Below are 26,510 nucleotides of genomic sequence, written 5' to 3'. Positions count from 1 at the left end.
TGATTACCCTATACTATATGTCAGTGAGTATATACCATATATGTCTTTCTGCTTATGGGATATCTCACTCAGGATGATTGTTTCTAGATCCCACCATTTGCATGCAAATTTCATGATTTCCTTGTTTTTAATTGCTGAGTAGTATTCCATTGTGTAAGTATACCACAATTTCTGTATCCATTCCTCAACTGAGGGACAACTGGGTTGTTTCCAGCTTCTGGCTATTACCAATAAAGCTGCTATGAACATGGTTGAGCAAATGACTTTGTTGTATACTTGAGCATCTTTTGGATATATACCCAGGAGTGGTATAGCTGGATCTTGAAGTAGCACTATTCCTAATTGTCTGAGAAAGTGCCAGATTGGTTTCCAAAGTGGTTGTACAAGTTTATATTCCCACCAGAAATGGAGGAGGTTTCCCCTTTCTCCACAACCTGTTCAGAATGTGTTGTCAGTAGAGTTTTTGATCTTAGCCATTCTGATGGGTGTAAGGTAAAATCTCAAGGTCGTTTTGATTTGTGTTTCCCTGATGACTAAGGATTTTGAGCATTTCTTTAAGTGTTTCTTTGCCATTCACAATTCCTTTATTGAGAATCTCCTTTTAGCTCTCTACCCCATTTTTTAATTGGATTACTTGTTTGTTGCTGTTTAACTTCTTGACTTCTTTATATATTTGGGATATTAGCCCTCTGTCAGATATACGGTTGGTGAAGACCCTTTCCCAGTCTGTAGCTGTCATTGTGTTATGATGAAAGTGTCTTTTGTTTCAGGGAAGCTTTTCAGTTTCATGAAGTCCCTTAGGAGTGGGGGCATCCTTACCAGGCCACAGAGGAAGACAGTGTAGACAGCCCTGATGGCTAGTGTCAGATGGAAGGGGAGGAGGACCTCCACTATCAGTGGCCTGGAGGAGGGGTGGGAGAGGAGAAGAGGGAGGAAGAGTGAGATTGGGAGGGGGCTACATCTGGGATACAATGTGAATAAACTGTAATTAATTTGAAAATAAATAAAATTTTAAAAAGAATATTTAAATTTTATGAAAAGAAAAAATTAAGTTGATAATTTGTCTATTCTTACCTCAGTATAAATGTTGTTGGTTTAATTAATTATTCAGAATAATAAATCAATTTTAATTAATAAACTAATGAGGTATACCATTCAGCTTATCAAAAATTAAATTAAAATATTAAAACCAATAATTTATTTAAAAGAGGTGAATGTTAAATGTTAAACTTTATTAACAATAATGTCAAAATTAATATATTATTTTAATAAGGTGTGTGCTGTTATTAATTGCAATGTTAACTCAACAAAAATGTAGTTGTCACAGTGAATTGAAAATAAAAGTTTAATATGTAAAAGCAATTAAACTATTTTAACAATTGAAATATATTTTCATTATCCTCCCCTTGTTGCAGCGCATGGTGAATGTCAAAGAGCAAGAACCCACTGTGCTGACGAAGAGAAGAGACGATGTGTCAGCCACCAAGATGGGGGACCACATGTCAGCCACCAAGATGGGGGACCACACGTCAGCCACCAAGATGGGGGACCACATGTCAGCCACCAAGATGGGACTCTCTATCCCACGACCTCCTCCCAGGGCTCAGCAGTCATTGAGGAAGAGGAGGTGGAAAGACTAGAAGAGCCGTAGGTGGTGGACAAACACAAGGAAACAGTGTTTTCTGGGCACAGCAAGACAGCTGCCCATATGAACTCACAGAGGCTGGCAGCAGACAGAAGACTAGCAAAGGATCAGGCCAGAAAACTCCATCACAGAGAGGGAAGGAGCCAAGGAGCTGATGGCACTTTGTGCTACTGGGAGAGAGATGCCACTTTCTTTAAAGGTGAAGCTCATGGTGCATAGACCACCCTCTACTGGAGGACATGATGCTAACAGTATATGGGCAGCACAACCCGTAACCTAAAACTCGGTGTGTTTTATTTTAAATGCGGGGAGGAGCACAGAATTGGGTAGGCAGGGAAGAGTGGATGGATATATCAGGAGTGGAAACGTAGATGAGTATAATCAAAATTCATTGAATAACATTCTCTAAGAACTATAGTAAGAAAAAGTAGATAAATATTTGCAGAGGTATATTTGTGTGTGTGTGTGTATTTTTATGTGCACTCATCACACTAAATAACATAGGATACATACAGATCAAGACCATTGGTGATTTCAGGCTTTCATTGGGGACTTGAGGCCTGCCTCCTTAGGGTGAGGTTTCAAGGGAAATCAGCAGAGGGCGCTGCCTTTACAGATGCAGTTAGCATCTCCTTCAGGTGGCTTAACATGACAGACTCACTGTGCTGACAGAGGTCCTTGCCCATGAGTGAGGGGTTGGATGAGGTCCTGCTGAAGACTTGACCTGTGAGATTGGTGCACTCAAGGACCAAGTGTCATTTCTTCTATGAACATGCTTCCTGTCACCTGCTCAGTTCTTGTGCTCCTCTTCATGCTCAGTAAGTTACATTTTACCCTGAGTGTTAATGATGTCTTTGTCTTACAACTATGGCAGTCTTTATCCTTCTCCTCATGTAGAACAGTAATTCCTCCTTGTTTGTTTCCTTTTTAGGAAGGAGCAATGGAGACTCAGTGACGCAGACAGAAGGCTTGGTCACTGTCACAGAGGGGATGCCTGTGATGCTGAACTGCACCTATCAGACTCCTTACACAGATCCTTTCCTCTTCTGGTATGTGCAATATCTCAACAAAGCCCCTCAGCTGCTTCTGAAGAGCTCCACAGGCAACAAGAGGACAGAGCACCGAGGGTTCCACGCCACTCTCCATAAGAGCAGCAGCTCCTTCCACCTGCAGACGTCCTCAGTGCAGCTGTCAGACTCTGCCCTGTACTACTGTGCTGTGAGGGACACAGTGAGGGAGACTGCAGGGGAAGCTGCACACAAACCATAGGTGCAGGAGGCCTAGGGGAGCAGCCCTGTGAGGGAGGCTGTGTGCTTTCTCCAAGTGCTGCTCACCAGCTTCCTGAAAAACAGCAACAAGTCTCAGGTCAAATATCTAGAAACCTAGGAATCTGTGGATATTCTGACTGACATGATGGAAGACAGTGCTAAAGACAACCCAGGATATGATCCCTTGAAATAAAGTTCTCTCCCTAACTGGAAGTCTTAAAAGCAAACATCTCAAGAAAAGTCCTGAAGTATTCTCCAGCAATCTTCTGTTATTATCCCACAAATTTATGATGTAAATGAGAAACCTAGACTGTAGTCTTTAAAAATCTGCTTCAGTCTCACTCCACAAGTTATTTACATCCTTCCTCTCTTTTGTCCAAGTTACAGAGTTCAGCTCAACTCCTCATCTCAGTTACTAGCCTATTTGCTGAGAAGAGACACCATGACCAAGACAATTTAAAAGCATTTACTTGGGAGCTATGTCACAGTTTTAGAAGGTGACTATCATGTTGGCCAGTACAATATCAGGCAGGCAGGCAGGCATGGTCCTGGAGCAGTAGCTGAGCTTTTACATCTGATCACAAGCATGAGGGAGGGAAGGAAGGTGGTGGAGAGAGGGAAAAGAAGAGAGGAAGTGAGGGAGGGAGAGAGAGAGAAAGAGAGAGAAAGGAGGAGAAAGGGAGACTGACTTAGCCTGGCTTTGACTTTGAGATTACAAAGAGTAGCACTAGTGATATTCCTCTTCTGGCAAGGCCACACCTCCTGAAACTTCCTAAACAGTCCATCAACTGGGGACCAGACATTCAGATGTTGAGCCTCTGGGGGTCATTCTCATTCAAGCCATCACACTCCGTGACAACCTTTACTTAGTGAAGCTGCTCATGAAACACAGCTGTTGGAGCTCTTAAGAAGAGTCTCTGAGAGACAGGTACTTCTCTGTCATACACATTATATAGGAGGCAGTAGGGTTATAAAAAACTGTGTCGAGAAATCTCTTCCCCTTATGTCTACTCTTGTCTGCCTTTGCAGGTACATTAGATTCCCGTGATGTGGTGTACTCACTCATTGGAATCAGGTTCTCTGATAACTATTCTAAAACTGGAAAAGAAAGCCAAAGATTTTATTCATTTCAATTATGTCAACAAAATACCAGTTTAAATTAAAATACTCTAGTGCTCGTATTTATCTTTCTGTAAAGAAAGGAATATCTAAAATGTAAACCATAATGTCTCTCATAAAAGATACATGTTTCTCTACAGAAAGAACAGCAAAGAAGTACATGCTATCTTACTGATTAGGGAGCACAATAGAATGCCAAATTCAATTTCTAATCCCCTAAAACTAAAACTACTTCTAATGGCAGAAGATAGAACATCTCAGATGAGAGTTTGTCAAACTTAGAACAAATACTAAATCTAAAAAATCCCAGTGCCAGGCATGAAAAATCCACCTTCAAGGTGTTGGTCAGGGGCTTCAAGGGTTTCTTCCAAATGAAATAGTTCATCACTATTGTCCTTGATTGCCTCATAGAACTTGAAGATAAGACATTTTGCTTAGGACACCACACACTTCAGACATAGGACTTGGAGGAATTTAGCTAGAACTGACCTGAAGACTCCTCACTAAGGATAAATTCTCATAATATCTAAATGTGTTATGTAAGATTCCAAAGAAGAAAAGCAATAAATAATTCTACCAAAATGCAGACCTTTGAACCAAAACAGTGACCAACATGAAGATATCCACAAGGGTGGAATAGCAGCATTTTCATCTTGGGAGAAACTAACGTATGTCTACTGGACTTAAGGGCTGCTCCATAGGAAGTGTTTCTGCCCCAATACTGTAAATCCAGTCAACTACCCCGGGACGGAGAGGCCATAAACACTAGAGGAGAACCTATGATGGCCACTTTCCTAAATCAGTGTAGCTTCAAACTGTATTCTGAATCTATATAATTGCGCACGGAGATAAGTGTAGTTCTTCCCTCTCATTAAAGAAATTTTATTTTGAAGCATATATAGGTTTCTACAGTGATGGACAACTGGTCTAGATAGAGAGGTCTCTTTCCCAGTTATGCAACAGAGTTCCTTGCCCAAGTAGACTCATGGTCTAAGCAGAGCCCAGTGGTATGATCACATGACATAGTCTTCAGTTTTTCATTGTATCCAAAAAGTAAAACATTTTGAAGACTGTTTTTTACCACATACTTATCAGTTACAGTTTCTATTGGCCTGGTGATGATAAAGGCGTCATAAATATATTTTGGATCTGGCTAGGATGAATGACTGAGTTGGACTTATTCATGAGACCCATGACTCTTCATTGAACACATAGGTGTTACCATTGAGATTTTACCACCTTAGTTAATGCTGGTTTACGTTTTGATTATTTGCTTCTTGGTTTCCTAACTCAAGGCCATATTGGTTTATTTTCAGAACATATTTGGAGGGAATCTGTATCTCTCTTCTCCAACTGATTCCAAACTTCTTTTCTGCTCTCATTGTTTGCTACTACCACACTTGCACTCTTAAATGTTTGAAGAAGATTCTGTCTTTTGTGTTATGTTTTTGGCATAAAAATGCCTTACTAAATGGTACCTGTTCAGATTCTCAATGACCACATTTTGACAGATCACATGAGAGAGAGAAGAGGGTGGAGAAAAGAAGGGATTGGGGAGAGAGAGTGGGGAGGAGAGAGGGTAAGGGGAGAGTGAAGGAGAAGTACCCGCCAGTCTGGGAGACTTTTTCCAGGGAAAGACTGGGTGACCCAAGTCAGTACCATTTCCTTCCTTCCCTGTGGAGTTCTCTCGAGACAGGGACTCCCAGTCTTTTTTTTGCCTTGGGGCACACAGCTCAGTCTGTGCCAGATAGCTGGCGCACAGTGACTGTCTGTGTCTGAGGGTGGAGCCCAATTCAGCGATGGTGGCTAGTACTTGCAGGTCTACAAGACTTTTTCCAGGGAAAGACTGGGTGATCCAAGTCAGTATCATTTCCTTCCTTCCCTGTGGAGTTCTCCTGCGACAGGGACTTCCAGGCTCTGGTGTTTTTGTGTTCACTGTTCAGCCTGGGAAGGTGATCAGGACAGGCAGGCTTGTGGCTCTGGTCTGGTGACCTAGTGCCTGCGTGACCCGGGATCTCTTCCAGGTTCTGGCTGGGGGACCTGAGAGTGGATCTGAGTGATTCCCCTGCCTTGAGAGTTTCCTCTCACCTGGGAAACACGATTGCTGTTATTTTAGGGCCCAGAGTTCAGCTCATTGGTCGCTGTATGGGAAATGCTGTCCTATTCCTCAGACACAATGTTCTCCTGGCGCTGTCATCTTGTCATCCGCCACTAATGTTCTTAAATAAGAACGTGAATTGCTGGTCTTGGTTTTGGATGTGCTTGCTTCAATCAAACTTCAGTATGACTCTACCTCCTCCCTTCTTCTGGAAGTACTGGTAAATCTGGGTTCTGAGATGATCTTCATTCTTCTAACACTTGTGGATTTGAGTTTATTCTCCTTTATACTGCTGTCCTTTAAATTATGGGGGAAATTGAGAGAAACAGGAACATGCACACACATACACTCACCCTCCACAGGCTCATTCATAAACTAAAAACTTGACAGTGAACATAAACCATCTCCAGGAAAGACAATCCCTGGGGAAGGAACAGATGAGAGAAGACCCAAGAGAAGAACTGATTTCTTCCTAGAGTCAAAGAAAATGTGCATTCTGATTTAGTCATTGCATTCCATTGGCCCAGAAAAAGTTTTTCATCTCAGGTTTTTTTACTGGAGGACAATAATGTCACCAGCCATGGAAGTCTCCAGGTTTTAGTTTCTTTAGTAAAGCTTTCCCATCTGGAGTCAAAACTTCTCATAGAGAGCAGAGGTAGTCTAACATCATGTGTTTTCCTGTTGCCTCAGTGCTGCAGAACATCCATCAATGGCGATGTCTGTACCATCAGGCATCATCACCATGGTTGTGGTGGCCATTCACACCCAGCCTGAGACAATTGCATCTGAAGTCTGGGGATCATTTCATGACCTGGTTTCACAAGGAATATTAACAAGCCATCTATTTCCAGGGAGTTCTATAACTAATATCTCATAATAGATTAGAAAAAGAAGCAATTGCATTTTGATGGTTTTGCTTGTCTGTGAAATAAGAACACAACAGGTGGCCAACTGTGGACCCTTGGGACATTTGGTTCCTCGTTTCTCCTCCAGAGGGCGCTGAAGTACCTTCTAGTGTTCTTTCTTCCTTTGAAGGTCTTCACCACCTACTGGCATCTCATCCTTTCTTTGCTGCTGCCTGAGTTTATAGCAAAGGCAAGAGACAAGGCTCAGACACTCTAAAGCTTCCAGGCTTGTGTTAGCAGCTTCACTGTTTTTATCTGATCAGGAACTTCTCCAGTTGACCCTTCTCCACACCTATTTTCAAGCTCTTGCTTTCTTCAGCCACATTCCTGCAATCCTGTTCCAAATCAGAGCTGCAGTCTTCACAAGGCTCAGCCATGCGCCTGGCCATCCTCCCATTGCTGGCAGTACACTTTATTCTGAGTGAGTACAGCTGCCTTGTGGTCTCTGCATCCTAGGATTCTGACTGTCCTCAATGAAGTCTGCCCTGTAATTACTGACATACTATTCCCTTCCAGGAGACACCAGTGCTCAGTCAGTGACTCAGCCTGATGCTCAAGTCACTGTCTCTGAAGATGCCTCTCTGCAGATAAGATGCAACTATTCCTCTTCTGTGCCACCTAGCCTGTTCTGGTATGTCCAGTACCCACGGCAGGGGCTGCAACTGCTTCTCAGCTACTACTCAGGAGACCCAGTGGTCCATGGCATGAATGGCTTTGAGGCTGAGTTTAGCAAGAGCGACTCTTCTTTCATCCTGAGGAAAGCCCGTGTGCACTGGAGCGATTCAGCTGTGTACTTCTGTGCTCTGAGCGCACAGTGTCTGGGGCTGCAGGGGGAGCTGAACACAAACACCCATGGCAGTGGGTACTCATTCTCACTATCTCCCTTCATGGTCTTTGAAGCATCTCTTTCTGTGGCTCTGCTTCTTTCTGGGATGCCTGGACACCACTGGTAGCCGAGCCAGGAAGGAGAGTGTTAAATCTGGAAAGTGTGGGCTCTGCAGGATTCCATTCCAGCTGGGAGTGCCTAGAGGGGAAGACTTTCTCCTAGGATAAATCAGTTACTCTTAGATGATATTTAGTGAAACAGCTTATGCTCGCCTTTATTGATAAAACAGCTCAAGTCCCCGTGTGTTCATGCATATGTATGTGTGTGTGTGTGTGTGTGTGTGTGTGTGTGTAACAACTTATGTGTATGCATCTTTATTCCACAGTGAACAAGAGTGGACCTCGGGCACTGAGAAGTTTTGGGGGTGAATGCATTTAATTGGTTTTGGCTAAGGTGTTGGCAGTGCTCTGTTTTCATCTAGGTGCCAGATATGTGACTACCTGACCACCGTGGGGGTGTCTCCATGCTACGTGATCAGAGGTGGGCATGGTAACAGGGAAGGATCTGATTCCATTCCTGCTAGTCTCAAGATGAGATTTTTAATCTCAATTTTGAGATTTCTTGGATTTGAACTTGCTCCCCCTTACCAGTTCCATGCCAGTTCTCCTGGTGGCATGGTCCATGTGCCCCACATCTTTCAAATTGGTAGCAAGAAAAGAAGGAAGATAAGACAAGACAAGACAAGGCAAGTTATGCAGGCCCAGCTCCTTTGCACAATCCATTTCCAGCTAAAATATTGACTCCTGACTTGTCTTAGAAGCTCTTTGAGTATTTTCAAAATTATCTAATGCTCAATTATAATTTTGTAGAATGAAGGAGACTATGTTATCATCTGTGGAAATCATCTCCTGAGTGGACATTGCTTGGACAGCAGCTATGATTCTTCCCATGGGGAAATACCAAAAGCTGGACTTCCATTTGTCATTTTATGTGTCATCTACACAAAATGTGAAACGTGCATGCTTCAAGGTTTGTCCTGAAGTTTTCCTTGTCTACTCAGTCTTTCATGCTGATTTTCCTATAAATTTTCTTTTGGTGCTAAATGTACTGATCAGAAGTGGTCATAATATTAAATACTTCATTTTGGAAAGAACTTGAAGCTTATTTAGTTGCTATAGGAATTCACCACAATCAGGAAAGCCTAGAAATCTGTCACAAATATGTCAGTTTTAGCAACCATTAAAAATAAAACAGGAGAATAAGGAATTGGAACTCACTGTTTATTTTTTTTTCAAAGAATTCTTCAAAGCCATACAAGTGCTATGTTTTTCTTTTCCATCTTCAAATTCTTCAGATATGCTTGAGAATTTGTGATGTGATTCCTTCTGCATCTTTTATTACTGCTCGTTGATTTCTCTCTGGCACAAATGATTTTAATGCAGGAACATCAATGTTTACTATCAATTACTATTTTATCATATCATAATCACATCCTGCTGAAATACAGTCAAGAATCCCAGTGGACAATGAAAATCACCAGCTCCAGTATGGAATTTTAGTTCATCACCTTCTGTTTTGCAGAACTGTAAAAGAAGATTTTATACTTTTGTGCATACAGCAAAGGAGGATGACAATACTCAGGATGAAGAGGAAAAGAAAGAGAGAATTTTCTAGCTGCTGCTTGACCAGAAAATATAGCTCTGTAGGTGTCACAGAACCATGAGCCCTGAGTACAATTTCCAGCACTCACATGAGGGCATGGCAGCTGTGCTGGGGAGGTGAGGGTAAATGTGTTCCTGAAGCCTGGTTCCCAAGCAGCCTAGGCTACCTGGAAGTGCCCAGGGTCAATGAGAGACCTTGTATCCAATAAACAAGACAGATAGCTTCTGAAAAATGACAACCAAGATGGTCCTCTGACCTCCACATACATGTGCACATATGTATACCCAAACACACACTTGCACACACGCACACACACACACACACACACACTAAAGATCCCCAGAACCTGAGAAACAACACCCACAGTTATCTCATGTCTCTTCATGAACACATACACATGCAAATACATATGTACACATGTGCTTCTACTTGTCCCCATGCACACACTCACATACACACGCATACATAAATATTATAACATGGACACAGATAGATGTTACCTGGAGATTCTAACACCAAGTGGTCTATCTTACGTATTACTGTGTTAATCTCTTAGTTTTAATTTTCTTTATAATGAGACGAGAAGGCAGGCTTATTTGTAAACACTCCTAAGACACAATACCAAGGTCAGCATAGGAATTTTCATGGACTTCTTTCCAGTCAACTCACCTTCATCAGGCAGTGGGTTAGCCATTGTTGTCACTCACACTAGGCCTGGTGAGAACTTCAAGTCTGTGGAGTTACACACTGCTGTTTCTCATTCTCTTTACTACACATGACATTGAGATATACTCATGTTCTTATGGGAACCACAATGCAGTACTGTTATTACCAGACAGTACCTGATATACAAACTAGCACACTCAGTTCTACTGTGTCTCACAACGAGTAGACAATGAATTTTTAGAAATTAAATATTTGGTTCTTAGTGGGTCAAGATACAGGTGAATATAGATTTTTTTTTACAATGTTTATTTTGGAAAGGTGTGTGTCTAAAATACTTTAGTCAAATCAACAACCAAAGAGCTTTCATTAAAGGCTTTTTTCCTGTTTGGTGATACCATGAAACATGCCCCTGCTCTTGCTAGTGAAACCTGTTATGTGAAATTCCCCATGAAAACTGGTGAGACTTAGGGATTGGGCATATTGTTGGCAATGGAACGCCAGTTTTTTCTGTCATGGCCTTTGCATAAAATGGCAGCTGGCAACCCCAGGAGGGTGCATTCCTGACAAGCTTAGCTTACTCTGTCAACTGAGGGCAATTTCAGTAGCACATATGCAGCATTGCACTTCTGAGCTGAAATTATTATTTTTTTAATATATAAAAAAAATTTAATGAAAAATATATATTACCATTCCAAAAGGTAGGAGTGGGGCATAACAAATAAACACTGGACCAAAGCAAGACCAAAAATCCAAGATGGCAAACTCCAAATCCTATGACTCCATCTCTGATGTCAAAGGGCTTAGATGACTCCACCTATCCAGTTTTGGTGACTTGCAATACACTTTGCTCCCTTGAGCAGGCTTTGCACCCATGTGCAGCTCTTCTGTGGAGGTGTCCTCAGCATCTTGGGGACTCAAAGACAATACAGGCTTCACTTTCAAGCTTCACTGGATGACCACACATGACCTCCGTACGGAGACTCTAATGCTACATGCCTGGCCTTTCTTTATTTACAGAGGAGGATGCCACAACCTCTTTTCTCTAAAACCACACTGCCAAGTTTGATTGCTCCCTTGGGCTGGAGCCTGACCTTTCCCTAAATCACATCTGCAGAAATGTTGCTGTTCTTTTGCTTTTTTTTTTCTTTTTTTTTTTTTTTTTCAATGCAGTTTATTCAGGAACCTTGAACAATCATCGGACCCTGGGGAAAGCCAGCCCACAGCTTAAATAGCCTCTGGGTAGCCAACCCCAGCGTGCCATGTGGGCAATGCAGATAGGTCCACATACATGGAAGCAAGCCAGATCCTCAGCCTTAGCCAAATGTGGAGTTGTTTGTGACAGAGAGCACTCACCATCGGGAAGGTGGAAGGCGGAAACCATGAGCTGAAATTATTTAACTCAAGTGTACACATACATGACGGGTACACTGTTTTTTAGTGGTTGGTGTACACATGCCACAAGAGTTTTTAAAATATTTTCTGCAACTCTGAAGGCCCATGCCATGCAATTCTCCCCTTCTCTGTCAGTGTTCCAAGCAAACTTAAGATGCAGTGGTACATGCCCTGAATCTGAAAAAATTCTAAGGCTTTGCTAAGAAAGTACAGGGAGACTTCACTCATTTGTCATTCGCATTGGGTGCCAAATACATGAAAAGCAGACTCCATTCTTCCCAGCACTTTAACAAAACTGTTAGGATCATCAGATCTCTAGGTACAAGTTTCATGAGGATTGAGCAAGAACCAGGAAACTTAATTTGGGAGACAGGTGCTCTAAAACAAAGTATAAAGAGAGAATAATACAATGTTGAGTATTTTTTGTCTGTACAGTTATGCCTTCAAATTTTTTGGCTGTGCTTCATAACATTTAAAAATGGATTCTCATGTTCATTTTGTGATTTCACAACACAGTACATATTTTGGTTGAAGCAACACAAATGTTTTGTTTGTTTGTTTGTTTGTTTTTAGCTTTAGAGGTAGAAGTCCAAGATGGAGATGAGAGCAGGATCTGCTTTTCCAGAGCACTCTCTTTGTGGCCATTAGTGAATCCTCTCATGGTCCTTTTCAGAGGATAAGAGGGTCTGTGCTCATCATCTGTCTTATGATCTGCCTCTCTGTGTTGATTTATTTTGCCTTAGTTACCTTTTCATGTCCGATCTTCTAGTATTGTCACACCAAAGCCCTTTTAGGGCCCCAGCATATGTATTTTATATAGACACAGTTCAGTGCTTAACATCCTTTTAAGAAGATTAATGCTAGTTGTATAAAGATTTTGAGATCTCCATAATCCAGTATTCTATGGATTTCTGCTGTGCACATGCACACACACACACACACACACACACACACACACACCAAAAAAGAATTCTATTATATATGTTCAATAGTATGGTGGTTACTTTTTCTTTCTTTCTTCCTTCCTTCCTTTCTCTCTCTCTTTCTTCCTTCCTTCCTTTCTTTCTCTTTCTTTCTTTCTTTCTTTCTTTCTTTCTTTCTTTCTTTCTTTCTTTCTTTCCTTTCCTTCTCTTCTCTCCCCTCCCTTCCTTCCTTTTTTGTTTGTTTTCTTGCTTGTTTGTGTTTTGATACAGGGTTTCTCTGTGTATCTCTGGCTGTTCTGCTAGACTAGGCTAGCCTCAAAGTTAGAGATTTGCCTGTCCCTGCCTCCCAGGTGCAGGGATTACAGTGTAGGGCACTACTACCTCATGGGTTGTTTATTTTTATATTTTCTAAAGTAGTGTGTTGCAAAATTTAAAATGATAGTTCAGCAGAACAGTTGCCTTTTATATGTGATTCTAATATGTGTATGTATGCGTGTATGTACAAGTGTGTTTATGTGTGTATTAGTGTGTATGTGTGTAAGTGTGAGTGTGTGTTCCTGTCAAAAGTGAGTACAGTGAGGATCACATGTAAGTTAGATTATCGCCTTTCCCTGCCATCACTTTCATGTTTCCAGAAGAACTGGAAAAAATAATAAACCATTCATAAAACCAGCTCATTATGAAGGAATGGAAGAAAGGGACCAGTGACAGTAACTGAAGCTGAAAGGGTGTTATCCAGAACTGTCTATGTTGTACTTCACAATCTCAGTACTCTGTTTTAGCTTCATTCTTTTCTGTTCATTTATTCTTGCTGTTTTCCTTCTGCCCATTTCCCATTCCCCTTTCCATCTAAATGTTAAGTCACCCTTCACTTGTACCCTCTCTCTGTTTCTGTGTCACCTGAGCTGAGTCACCTGACAAGCTTGCCACTCTCCTCACACACTCCTCTCTCCACTGGGGGCAGAATAGCCATGCTTTAGAGAAGGCTATGTAGGTGTGATGGTTCCTGGGTGAGAGAGGAGGCTTCAATCCTTACACAAGGGCAGCAGGACACACCCTACACTATGCTGTCTTCAGCATTCTTGCCTTTCCTTTAGATTTTTCCAATTATGTACCAAGGATTAAAGTTTTGTTCTTCCAGAAGATTATGTGCATATGTCTGTATACATATATATGTAATTTATACATATATATATATATAATTTTCTAACTTTTAAATTTTACAATTATACATTTTTTGTTTTGTTTTTAGTAAAATATTTTTTTTCTTTTTTTATTTTATTTTTTTTTATCAGTTACATTTTATTACCTCTATATCCCAGCCTTGTCCTGATTTTAATATATTAACGTTCGGTAATCTTGAAGTTTTTCTTACTTCTGTTGGCATCTGTTGTTTTGGTAAAGCCTTTCATTGCCCTCCTTAACAACATACAGAACATAACAACATTCAGAATACAGAGCTGTATTTCAATTCTTACTGTGAGGACCACAATTGAAACTACAAATGCGCATATGTTGTTATACATAAATAAGATGTTTCTCTAAACCTTAAATTATCTGAGGACGGGATGTATAACCTGAGATGTGTTCATAATACAGTGCAGGACATCAGTAGAGGCTGCTGCTGCTGCTAAGACAGCTTTCTTTGTTTGTTGGACTGTTTGTTGTGGAGTTTCATGGGGTTCAGGCTGACTTCAGACAAAGACACCACTTAGCAGAGAATAATGCTGAGCTTCCTATGCTCTATCCTCGACCTCCTAGTCGCTGGGATCCCAGGCACATCTCACCACCCCCAGTTAATATTTTGAGATTGTAAAGAAAATTACAAAAAGGTGTTCACAATACATGACATTTTGTTTCAAACAGAAAACAAGACATGAAATGCTGTATATTTCCTGTTGCTCCACATATTTAATATATGATTATGATTCTTCAACAAAACACTATGCAGGATCAGCTCCAATATGGCAGCTGAAGGAGGAGTTTAGGATGATGAGTGATGGAATCCCCAGAATGAATCAGGATGTTCAGGCATATGGGATTTTTACCCTGAATATTATGTTCCATTAATTTTCAAATAATTCATATGTTCATGAATTTATCCAATGATTAAGACTAATAAGTTTGAACAGGCAATGAAGTGTTCCCCATCTTTTCACTTTTCATAATGAAAAGGGGATAAAAGAAAATATGCAACTTTTAAATAAAATAATATAAATGGTGTCCCTATATGTCTCCCCATACCCTATGTAAACTCAGGTGACACATGAGATTTGCAGGCGAGAGATATTTATTCTCTCCTTCTACCTCCAGATCCATCTCTACCTTCTTTATGAAGTTTTATCCAAAGTCCCCATGTGTCAGTCTTTTACTTTCCCGAGACCATCCAGCTCACAAGGTATTATTCTTTGATTATATTGTATATATGTGTATTTATGTCTTCTACAGATTGGAAACTTGTGTCTTGTACCATTTACTGCTCTTTCTTAAAAATAGTTTTAATTAAAATATAATTACTTAATTTACCCATTTTCATTTTCTTATCTCATCCTCTTCTACATAGCAAACATTTCTCACCAAAATTCATTGCCTCTGCCTGCTTTTGCTTTAATTGTTGTTACATAGATACAACCTGCTCAGACCATATGGTGTACCTTGTATGTGCATGATTTCAGGACTTGCCCCATGGTGTTCAATATCAGATTGGAGTGCTGTTCCTTTGGTAAGACTGCTTCTCTTGTTGGTATTTCTCAGGTGCCTGTACTTCTCTGTCTAGATTTGAAGCTCTATCAGATTTCCTTTTTCCAGGATAGTATTCTACTGGTGCATAAATGTTCAGGTCTTGTTTAAGCAACCATGACCTTGAGAATTCTTAGGTATGTATTCTGTGCCATGTTTAAGAGATGCAATCTCACAGAAACCTTCCTGTTCCTCTGGAGCTTAGACATTTTCTGTGCCCTCTTCCCCAGTGCTCCCTGAGCTGTAGGCGCATGGATCAGTTCAGGCAGAACACTGCATGATCACTTGTTCTCTGCATTTTGATTAGTTGTAGTTTTCTGAATGGTTCTCTGTCTTTTGAAAAGAAGAAAGTGTTTGATGAGGACAGAAAAATATACTTATCCCTGGGAACAATGATTGATATTTAGAATGTAATTAGGGATTGTGCTGTGTAAGACAGTAGTTATAGGTTCACCTCAAAGATCTATAAACTCACTAGTCCTGCATACTTTGGCTAGGTTTCCAGAACCAGGCAAGATTTTCCTCTTGTTGAGTTATTTCTTGTGTCCAATTTGAGAGCTATTGGTTGCCACCAAAATATGAGTACCACTATTGCAACCTTAAATTTTAGTACAATATTGGCCACTGTAGTTTATAGACATCATAGCAGGGAAGGATAATTGTCTGCTTGTCTCCTTTCATCAAGGAGAAGACTTCAATTCAGGTCAAGCTGGCTTCCTCTGTATCATTTGGTCAAAATGCATTGTGTCATCAGCAATAGGTACTCACTGAGAACTTGTGGTGAAGAACAATATTTAAAGATAAGAGTCTATAATATTTTAGGAGTCTTTTTTAAATTTCCCCACTAACAGCTTAAATGAGGGATTTCCATGACTGGTATTGAGGATTTTGTTAGCTGTGTGCAGCTCTTGGGGAAGCATTGTCAGCCCAAATAGTTTAATTTAAACTATGTGTGTATATGTATATACATATTTTTATTCTTATGTATTCTACACTATTTTAGGTAAATAGATACTAATATGATTCCTTATAACTTTTTTAGCCATGGTCACTTTATTTCACCCTCCCCCCTCTCCTTCCTTCTGTGTTGAGCTCTTTTCCCATCCCAACTACCCTCCCTTCATTTTTCCTATTTTTTATATTAAATTATGCTTCCTTTGTTATTTCCTTCTTTAGTGCTTCTCCCCAACCTCATGTTCCCTTTTGTACCTTTCTGTCCTCTAGAAAGGTGTAACACACCTACAGAAAGGTGTGGTTACTCCAGGTTATTCATGTCCATCTGATGATTTTTATTTAGGAGGCTCTACACTTTCCGTTGGAATTAGGAGTCCAGCAGCAGAACATGTGCCATCTGTCTTTCTGTCTCTCAGTCAACTCATTCAAAGCAGTCTTTTCCAGTTCCACCCATCTACCTGAAAAGTTTGCGATGCCATTCTTCATTCCTCCCTATAGTGAATGCAGGTTACACACACACACACACACACACACACACACACACACACACGCACAGCATTTGTGGTCAGTTGTTTTATTGAGTTTTAGACACAGGTGAGAAAAAAATCTGTAACTTGTCTAATTTTCTTGTGATGATTAATAACAATTTTGAGTTTTTTTCAGCCATTTTATTTTTCTTCTAAGAACTCTATCTAGGCACTAATGTTTTCTGACCATCTGCATTTCTTTGTAATTTGTAGGAACTGATCACTAGAACTGATGGAGTGAATAAGGCTGGTTTAATGAGGTTTGTGGAGATGGCCTGAAGTCACTCTTGTTGTCTGTGGTGTCAGTACACTAGGCGGCCCTGCAGGTGTCCTGGAAATCGGCTTTTCTTAAGTTGTCTAGAGGTTGAAGAGCTGAGAGGACATCAGGACATAACATCCGCAACGCAAAGAGCAGGAGTGATGGTGTGGAGTTCATGTGGATCTTTAGCTCCCAGTTGTTCTTACGGAAAAGCACAAATATCTAGAACCTGGTCAGTGGATCCCAATTGTCTATAGATCTATTTAAAGAACAACAAAAAGCCGTGCAAAGGTTCTGCAAGGCTCTGCCTAACCTATGGGAGTCACTAGTTTTCCACCCTCATTCTGCATTCATGCACCCCACCCCCACTTCTTCACACATTTCCCCAGACTCCCTTACGTGATGGGCTACAAAGAAAATACAGTGTCCTGGACCCTACTGTGACTGGTATTTCCTGCACAGTCCTAAAGCAAGTACAGTTCGCAATCAGGACATGGAGGTGGTTGGAGTGCAATATCATGACACAGAGGTGGGCGGGGTTTCCTGTTCAGATGAAGGAGGAAGCTCAATGATTCTGAGAACCTATCCTCTGTAAGCATAGTGTGTCTGTGCATAAGACTCGACCCCATCAGATCTGGAGAGAAGAATCCCAGCAACTGGACAGGGGCCATGGAGAGGAACCTGGGAGCTGTGCTGGGGATTCTGTGGGTGCAGATTTGCTGTGAGTTGGGCTCAGCTAAGTTGCTTTAGGCATTCTCCAGAAATGGTGGAGTGGGAGAAAGCCAACACACAGCTCCTGTGCATTCATCCTCATGGGAGTCTCCTGGGATATCTGACAGGTGTGGGTGAAAACCTTTGTCTGATTCTCATTTGTTTTTCTATTTCCAAGCAGGTGTGAGAGGAGCTGAGGTGGAGCAGAGTCCTTCAGTCCTGAGTCTCCAGGAGGGAACCAGTTCTGCTCTGAGATGCAACTTTTCCACCACCATGAGGGGCATGCAGTGGTTCAGACAGAATCCCCAGGGCAGCCTCATCAGTCTGCTTTACGTGGCTGCAGGAACAAAGGAGAATGGGAGGTTAAAGTCAACATTTCATTCTAAGGAGAGCTACAGCGCCCTGCACATCAGGGACACCCAACTGGAGGACTCAGGCACCTACCTCTGTGCTGCTGAGGCACAGTGCTCCCAGCAAGCTTGCAGCCTGGCCCCAAACTGCAGCGGGGTGTGCAGCTCCAGCCCCTGACACAAGGAGACTGCAGGAGGCTTTGCACAGCTGTGGCTTTATCAGATCTCCACCAATTACAAAGGAAGTGTGAGGAGACATAAAAATACCTCAAGAAGTTCACACTTAAATTCAGACTGACCTGACACTGACTTCTAGAATGTTAAATGCTAAGAAACATCAGATCACAATATTAAAATACACATTTAATTTATCAAATGCTTATGCTAATGCCATAAAATAAAACCCCTCTTACACAATCCAGAATTGTTTGGGCCATTTCTCAAAATCGGAAACTGAGAGCAACTGTTTTCATCCTTTGTTCAGAGAGCACCTGACCACACTTTTAGCTAATTGGCTAAATATGAAGTTAAAGAAAGGATAAATTTGGAAAACCTAATAAATTAAGTTGAAGAAACTCAAGACAAACAAATCTCATTATTAAATCCAAACATCATTTCAACAATATCTTGATATTTTTAAAAGTGTTATACATTTAATTATGAAATGTGAAACCAATATTTCACATCAAAAATTATAAAAGCCAAAAGATAAATGACTGAATAGATAGTTTTGTAGTCTGTCAAACAATATTACAGCAGTTGTTTCTTCTGATATATTTATATATCTGCAAGGTATACAGACAAAATTTCTCATTAAAACACTGTTTTCAAAAAGAAAAAAAAATCCCACAAAACTGAAAACTTCCTAACTACCATACAATAGGGGACTAACTCATTTTATATATGTTTACATTTATATTATTTATATTTAAATGTGAACCAAACAACTCTTTTTCTCCAAGAGTGGACAGATTATATTCCGCAGCTGCAAAACTGTGGCCTGTCACTTGTTTCTGCATAGAACTAGAAAGTAGCCACGTCATTCATCCATGTAATGTCTGTCCATTGACATTTTGATACAGCAGCTGAGTGGTTACAGCAGCCACTGGACAGGCTAAAACATTTTCTTTCTAAGCTTCACAAAATTAACTGACCATCTTGTGATTCATCCCCTTTGCACCTACGCTTGCTTACAGCATAGATTGCCCAGCTTCCCAGATAATATTTCCCAATTGCCAGGAAGATTTACTTCAGCATGTCTAGAAGTGGTGTCACTCAAGTGAGAGCATTTACAGGAAGAATTAATTCATCTCAGAGGGTTCACAAATGGCAACCATCCTAATTCTAGCTTCTCAGTAGGGTGGGGCTATGGAATTAGGTGAGAATGGAACATGGCAATTAGATACAGACAGAGGTTACTCCGAAAAGGCTTTGTAACCAATACTGATAGATCTTTCTTCTAACCCCAATCCTGATTAATCTGGACTTGAATGCACTTGTTTAAAAAAACAAATGAGCTTGAGGACTACAGTTAGCAAGCAATTTTAGAAGTTTTCTAGCTAAAACAGACAATAAACAAAAAAGCAGTATCAACAATATTGTTTGATATAAATCCTTAAAATCAAAATCACAATTAAAGTTAACTCAAAATGCAAAAGGATAAAAGTTGTATCGATTGAGGAAAGCACCTTGCATTCTTTTCCATTTGCACTGACAGGCATCATGGCTGGATCATCTTCACCCCATGCCCTCACAAGGTCTGTGAGCTGTCACACTTGAGGGTGACAATGCTCATTCTCTTTAGGTCTGGTCCACAATAGTATCTGTGTGATGGACAATACACTTCATCTTGTTACAGTCATCAGGCTTCTGCTCCATTTCCTGTAAGACTCTTCTGGAGATTTTTTCCCTCATTTTTTGATTCTAAACTTCAGTGTTTTTATTAGCTTATGTTAAAGTCTGAATTTCATCCAGATATTGAACAAGTTCACAGTTCTTTTAAGACAGATGTGATCAGTTGCCACTGTTTCCTCATCGTAATCAAAGTGGTTACTTTTGTGAATCTATTTGTTTCTGGCTATCAGTAATATCCTGACAAAGCTGTTCATTCTCTTCTTAATTTGCTGTTTTAGTGTTCTGCCTCCTCATTCAAAGAGCCAATTTTTTTTATTAACTTTCTTCTCTTTATCCAAATGCCATCCACATTCTCTAATTCTTTATGATTTTTTGTTCCAATTGGTTTTCAAGCTGGTGAATTTTGTCCCATATAATGAGTATCCTGTCCACCTACAGACTGCTGAACCATTGCCAGTTCATCTTCCAGTTTCTTTACTTTTGTTCTTAGTTGATTTTCACATTTTGCTTGCCCTTCTCCAGCTTTTTCAATTTCTTCCAAAGCCAGGCCTACTTCTTCTTCTTTTTTTTTTTTTGAAAAGAGTTTTAATAACTTTTAGTGAATTTATTGGCTATTTGTGTGTTTTTACATGCATGCAAGCTACACTTTCTGTGGCAGTCGAAAAGCAACTTGTGGAATCAGTTCTGTCCTTCAAACCTGCAGCTGAAACTCATGTTGTCAGGCTTAGTGGCAAATGCCTTTACCTAAAGAATCATCTTGACAGCCATCTTTAAAAAGAAAACTGGGGTTTTGTTTTAATTCATGTTCTAATTTTTTTTAATTTTTTATTTAACTTTTATTAATTACATTTATTCCTTTTGTATCCCCCCATAAGCCCATCCCTCCTCCCCTCCCAATCCCCCCCTCCCCCCCTTTCTGCATGCATGCCTCTCCCCAAGTCCACTGATAAGGGAGGTCCTCCACTCCTTCTTTCTGATCTTTTTTTTTTTTTCTTCTCAATGCAGTTTATTCAGAACATTGAACAATCTTCTGACCCTGGGTAAAGCCAGCCCACAGCTTAAAATAGCCTCTGGGTAGCCAACCCCATCGTGCCTCGTGGGCAATGCAGATAGGTCCACATACATGGAAGCAAGCCAGATCCTCAGCCTTAGCCAAATGGGGAGTTGTTCGGGACAGAGAGCACTCACCATCAGGAAGGTGGAAGGCAGAAACCAGCTCCATCTTTAAGGCGTGGCATTACGCAGCTCTCTACAGTTCCCCCTTTTTGTTTTAGACGCATCAGGCAAGAGTAGAGGTCTGATCTTTGATATTACAAATAAATTGGGACTTTGTACCGATGTTCATTTAGGTGTCATCCACTCAAAGAGCATCAGACCCGTCCGATACCTTTTTCTCAGAGGCGGGACCTGGGGCATCAACCCGCATGCAATCAGACATGCTCTTCTCTGGGTCCAAAGCGGCTGACCCTGAGTGCAGTGCTTAGCCTCGCATCCTGAGCATAACATTTTAGCTTTTTATGGTATCCAACCATGCTTGGGGAGAATGTCCTGCTTCAATGGCTGTAAGGCCTGAATGATCATGGCTGCATTACGCTGTTGTGAGACTCTAATCTTGCATATACACCACAGGCAAACCAAGGAGACCAACACCAGAAGGCCTGCTAATGCTCCCATGCCCACCCATTCCTTCAGATGATTCATGGCTGCAGCAATCCATGATGATAATCCTGTGGCTAGTCCTTCGTCCACTCTGGTAGAATTTACCGTGACAATGGCCACTCTGAGCTGCTCTATCGTAGTATCGAATTCTCCAGTCCAATTACCTAAAATATAGCTCGACAATTGTTTAGACAGATTTGCAGCACGGGAAAAATTCTCATATTGTATGCTAGTGACACAAAGTCCAGCATACTTCCATTGACCTTCAGCTGTCACCTTCTTCAACATCTGTGAAACTCTGAATAAATTTACCATGCTTTCTTCATGTTCACCTTTTACTTCACTTATTTCCACCTTTGATGAGGAAATCCATAAATTATCTCCCAATGCTTCTTGAAGTGGCAGGTCAACTGGATCAACTTTGATTAATTCTGTCCAGTTTACTTTAGGTGGCTTCTTAAATTTGCTCACTGTCTTATACCTCCTAAGCCTTGCAAGCAGTGGCAATCGCTTATCTGTAGCAACCACCAACCTGTTCATCCCTGGCCCGGCCTCTCTCTCCTACAGCCTTCCTCACAAACCCAGGCTCCCACCAGCTCTTCCTGAACAAGCCCAATAATGGTAACTTCTAGGTGACACCACTTTGTGTCTTGATATTTTTATATAAATCACAACAGTGAAAACTCTGTTGTGTTTTCAAGTCATCGAGGGCACTGTTTTTACATCTGGGGAGAGAAACAATTTTCTTTTTTATGTCAGGTTTCACAAAATGTATCACAACCTCTGTTGAGAATTTGAGTTTTCTAGTTACCCCTGAAAGAGAGTAACTCTTAACTCCAGAAATCCATCAAGATGAAGCTGTCAATGTGACTTTTGCTTCATATCTTAAGAAACCACTGGCCATTCTCAGTTTCTCCAAGTTACAGTGTATATATATTTCTTACAAGAAAGGAGTGCTATATTTAATGATTAAAAGGAGAGCCTCAAAAAAGGAGTATCCTGCCTATCTCTGCCTAGGCTGTCCAGTATACAACAGTATCACACCACAAATGATCACTATATTGAGCAAAGTCCAATTTTATGTTATTTGACTTTAAGTGTAATCTTCACCATGATCCACTACCAATTCATTGTGTTATGGGATGTATGGAAACACTGATAAGATCCTATTTAATTTCTCTAAAGCCCTAGGATCTGTCAGAGAAACGGCAGGCATGTTAGATGCCTGAGAATATGAATGGTCTTAGGTTTCCATAGGCTGAAAACAATTGTTCCCAGTCTCATTATGCCCAAAAATGCTCACAGATATTTTCTGTGTTCAGTAAGTAGCAAAAAAATTCAATGCCAGAAGAATTAAGAATTTATGCATGTCCCTCGTACAATATCATTACAAAGCAGAAAGTATGTGCAAGCTGCCATTATAAAATGATTAGGTGATAAATGAACATGACTAGGTAGAAACTCTGTTTCCAGATATCTTCCTTTACATTGTGTCTCTGCCTCAGTCAGGCAGAAACAATCACCTCAAGGGAAATCAACCCTTGCAGCTCAGCATGTGGGGGCTGTAAAGGACATGGTCCTATCTGTGTAATAACAAAAATCAACAGCTCCAATCTGTGTAAACACTGGCACTTTGAGCAAGAACTAATCAGGCTGCAGCACTGCTGTTCCCTTTTGGTTTTAAATTGAAAATGGATTTTCTCCACACAATATATTCTAGTCTCTGTATCCCCTCCCTCATCTCCTTCCAGATCCTCCCCATCTCCACACATCCAATTTCATTCTTTAGTCTCTCTCTCTCTCTCTCTCTCTCTCTCTCTCTCTCTCTCTCTCTCCCTTTCTTCTAGAAAAAAACAGGCAAATAAGCAAACCAAACATAGCAAATAGAAAAACAAAACAAGACAAATAAAATGTGAAGCACATACACACACAGAGACATGTGCACACAGAAAATCCATAAGAACACGAAATTGGAAAACATAATCTGTAGGTAAATGGCTGATATGGCAAACTATGCCCAGACAAAGCATTATGATACAAAAAATAAAAATCCTGAAATACACCATTGAGTTGGCCGTCTACTACTGAGAATGAGGCCTTCTCTACGTGAGACTCTGTTGGTAAAAACTAAACTCACAAAGACAAATATGGTGTGTATTCTCTTACCTTTGGATGTTAGATTTTAAGCCTTCTATAGGCTTGCTACAATCTGTATACCTACAGAAGATAGATACGGAGTAGGTAGCTAAAGGAAAGGGAAGGGTTTCCTGAATGGGGAAAAATAGAATAGATAGTTAAAAAGACAGGGAGGATGGTGGAACCAGGGGTAACTTTTCCTCTCTAAGCAGGTTATTATCAGGCTTCGGGTCAGAATAGAGAGAGTGTGACAGAGAGCAGGAAGGACAGTGTGAGTAACCTGCTTGTGTCCCTGCCAGTATGGGCAGAAAGTGTTTTTCTACATTGAAAAGTGACAGGATGAAAAGTTGATGTGCTAGAGGGGTTACTGATAGGTTATGCAGGAACTAGGGAAGCTAGGTTCTCTGCAAGGCTTGGTGGAGACCCTATGTGATGGAAGCAAAGAGGAAGGACAGGGCCCTGAGGTGCTCTGCTGCAGGGCTTACAGTGAAACCGGAGAAACTGCACTGTAGGACATGGAGGTGAGTGAAAATGGACCATTTTCTTTCCAGGTGGGTGTGGCTACCAGGTTCCCAGGTGGAGTGTGTCTTTATTGGCTTTTGACACAAAGGAATGTGGTTGAGAACGAAAAGAAAATGCAGCAAGGTACGATTGAGTTTCTAGTAAATGGAGGAGGAATAAGAGGTTAGGCCCCTCAACTCTTCTGTTAAGGAGATGTGGATGGTACTAGAGAAACCTAAATGATGGACAAGAGTGACAGTGAGGGTAGCCTACAGGCTTCTAAGCCTGTGTGGACACAGGGTTCTCAGGGGGTATCAACTCACAGTTGACACAAAGAGAAGGAAATCTCTTAGACAGGCCTTGGGGTATGCTGGGAGGGTACACAGGAAGGAGGAAACCTGAGGTGTTTTTTTTTTTTTTTCAAGGCTTGGCCAATTCTCCAGGATCCACACTACTTTTCTATCAGTAATTCAGTCTACAACACTGGATGCTGTGAGCCACATAGATGTTGCCATCCTCAAGACCAAATGTCTTCTGAGAACTTTTCAAAGAGTAGCTGAATGTATTTGTGATTCCAGGCTGACTTCTTTGGAAGGAAAGATGCAAGCATAGAAATAGCATATCAGTATTGTCAACAGGAACTCACTGAAATAAAAGAACATTGTCCCCTTGTAACTGAAAGCCCACAAGAGACCTGAAAAAAACATTCTTATGAGTGAACTAACTCACGAGGACAAAGATAGACCTAAGTATCTATCTCCAAGATAAGGCAGAATGCTTGACAAATGATCTGTGCATTCTGAAGTATGACAGGGGCTTAGTAAATACAGCTCTAGACATAATAAACGTCTCTCTCCTCACCCTCTGTCACACAGCCTTATATAGGAACACATCACATGTATACATACATATATATATATACATATATGTGTGTGTATGTATTATGCATATACATTTATGTAAGAAGCATTATACATATCCTATACTACATTTAAAGAAAAGAAACAGCTTAACTAGTGAGTACAAATACCATTCTTGATTTCTCAGTACTAGAACCCACTTGATATGGCATAATGCTGTTCACTGTGTCTGAATCCTTCATAGGGTCAGAAAACACTTAACCTTACTGGTTAGAGATACAACCACAAGGTGGCAGTAGATCCCAAATGCTGGGGAGGATGCAGAGAATTCGCTTCTTTGTATGTGGGCTCTGTAGGCTTAAAGCACATGCACAGCCTTTTTCTCATTGGTGAGGGGAAGACTCCAGAGCTAGAATTGTTACTGAGAAAGAACAACACCCTGGCAGCTATAGCTGACCTTCCGGCCATCACGGTTAACACTGGATTTCAATTTCATTGATAAGAACAATGAAGACATGTGTTCCTACTTTATTCATGTTTCTGTGGCTGCAGAAGGATGGTGAGTTAATATTTTAGGGCCTCAGAATAACCAGTGGGCATTTCTGAGTCATCTAGGGGAATCTATGTTTTATTCAAGTTTTCTCTAGTTGCTGTGGAAAAAGAGAATCCTGGAAAGTGATGACCTGACAACCTTTCTCCTTTCTCTCCATCTTTCTGCACAGGGATGAGCCAAGGAGAACAGATAGAGCAGCACCCTTCCATCCTGAGAGTCCAGGAGGGAGCCAGAGCTGTCATCAACTGCACGTACACAGACAGTGCCTCAGTCTACTTCCCTTGGTACAAACAAGAACCTGAGAAGGGTCCTCAGTACATCATGGACATTCGTGGAAATGTGGACAGAAAGCAGAACCAAAGGCTCACAGTTTTACTGGATAAGAAAGCCAAACACTTCTCCCTGCACATCACAGACACTCAGCCTGGAGACTCAGCTATGTACTTCTGTGCCGCGAGTACACACTGCTCCACTGGCACCTGCAGCCTGTCCTCAAACCATGGGGCTGTGTCCACATCCTGTGTCACAGGCCTTTCAAGGCAGCATTTGCCAATTGCTAGTTTGCAAGTGCCAAGTATAATGTAGACATTAAAAACACGAAATAAGAAAGTTAGCTTCAACTCCCTCAGACAATTTAGGATAGTTTTCTCTTTCTTTTTTTTCTCCCTAAATTTCTTTTAAAAATTAAAATATACTCAATTTTCTGAGAAAAAAAAACATTGATTTCCAAAATGGTTGTACAAGTTTACAATCCCACCAGCAATTGAACAGTGTTTCCTTTTCTTTACTCATCAACATGTGCTGTTGCCCGACATCTTGTTCTCAGTTATTGTGACTGGTGTAAGATAGAATGTCAGAGTCGTCCTGGTTCACATTTACCTCATGACTAAGGTATTTGAGCAT

General features: G+C 40.9%; 4 gene segments (V, D, J or C); all 4 read left to right on the top strand.

Annotated features, from left to right (window-relative positions):
* The first annotated feature begins 2,411 nt into the window (after positions 1-2,411).
* On the top strand, positions 2,412-2,914 carry LOC132656473 (T-cell receptor alpha chain V region CTL-F3-like). The segment is given in 2 exon segments: positions 2,412-2,463; positions 2,577-2,914. Coding segments are annotated over 2 exon segments (390 nt in total).
* Positions 2,915-7,216: 4,302 nt separating this feature from the next.
* LOC132656285 (T-cell receptor alpha chain V region PHDS58-like) lies at positions 7,217-7,988 on the top strand. The segment is given in 2 exon segments: positions 7,217-7,456; positions 7,552-7,988. Coding segments are annotated over 2 exon segments (483 nt in total).
* Positions 7,989-17,652: 9,664 nt separating this feature from the next.
* LOC132656284 (T cell receptor alpha variable 22-like) lies at positions 17,653-18,222 on the top strand. The segment is given in 2 exon segments: positions 17,653-17,704; positions 17,876-18,222. Coding segments are annotated over 2 exon segments (399 nt in total).
* A 7,339-nt stretch (positions 18,223-25,561) lies between these two features.
* Positions 25,562-26,192, top strand: LOC132656283 (T cell receptor alpha variable 13-1-like). The segment is given in 2 exon segments: positions 25,562-25,613; positions 25,777-26,192. Coding segments are annotated over 2 exon segments (468 nt in total).
* Positions 26,193-26,510: the final 318 nt, after the last annotated feature.

This window comes from Meriones unguiculatus, chromosome 9, assembly GCF_030254825.1.
Source record: "Meriones unguiculatus strain TT.TT164.6M chromosome 9, Bangor_MerUng_6.1, whole genome shotgun sequence".
NCBI lineage: Eukaryota > Metazoa > Chordata > Mammalia > Rodentia > Muridae > Meriones > Meriones unguiculatus.
Note: the sequence above shows the minus strand (reverse complement) of the source record. Positions and strands in the feature narration are given on the sequence as shown.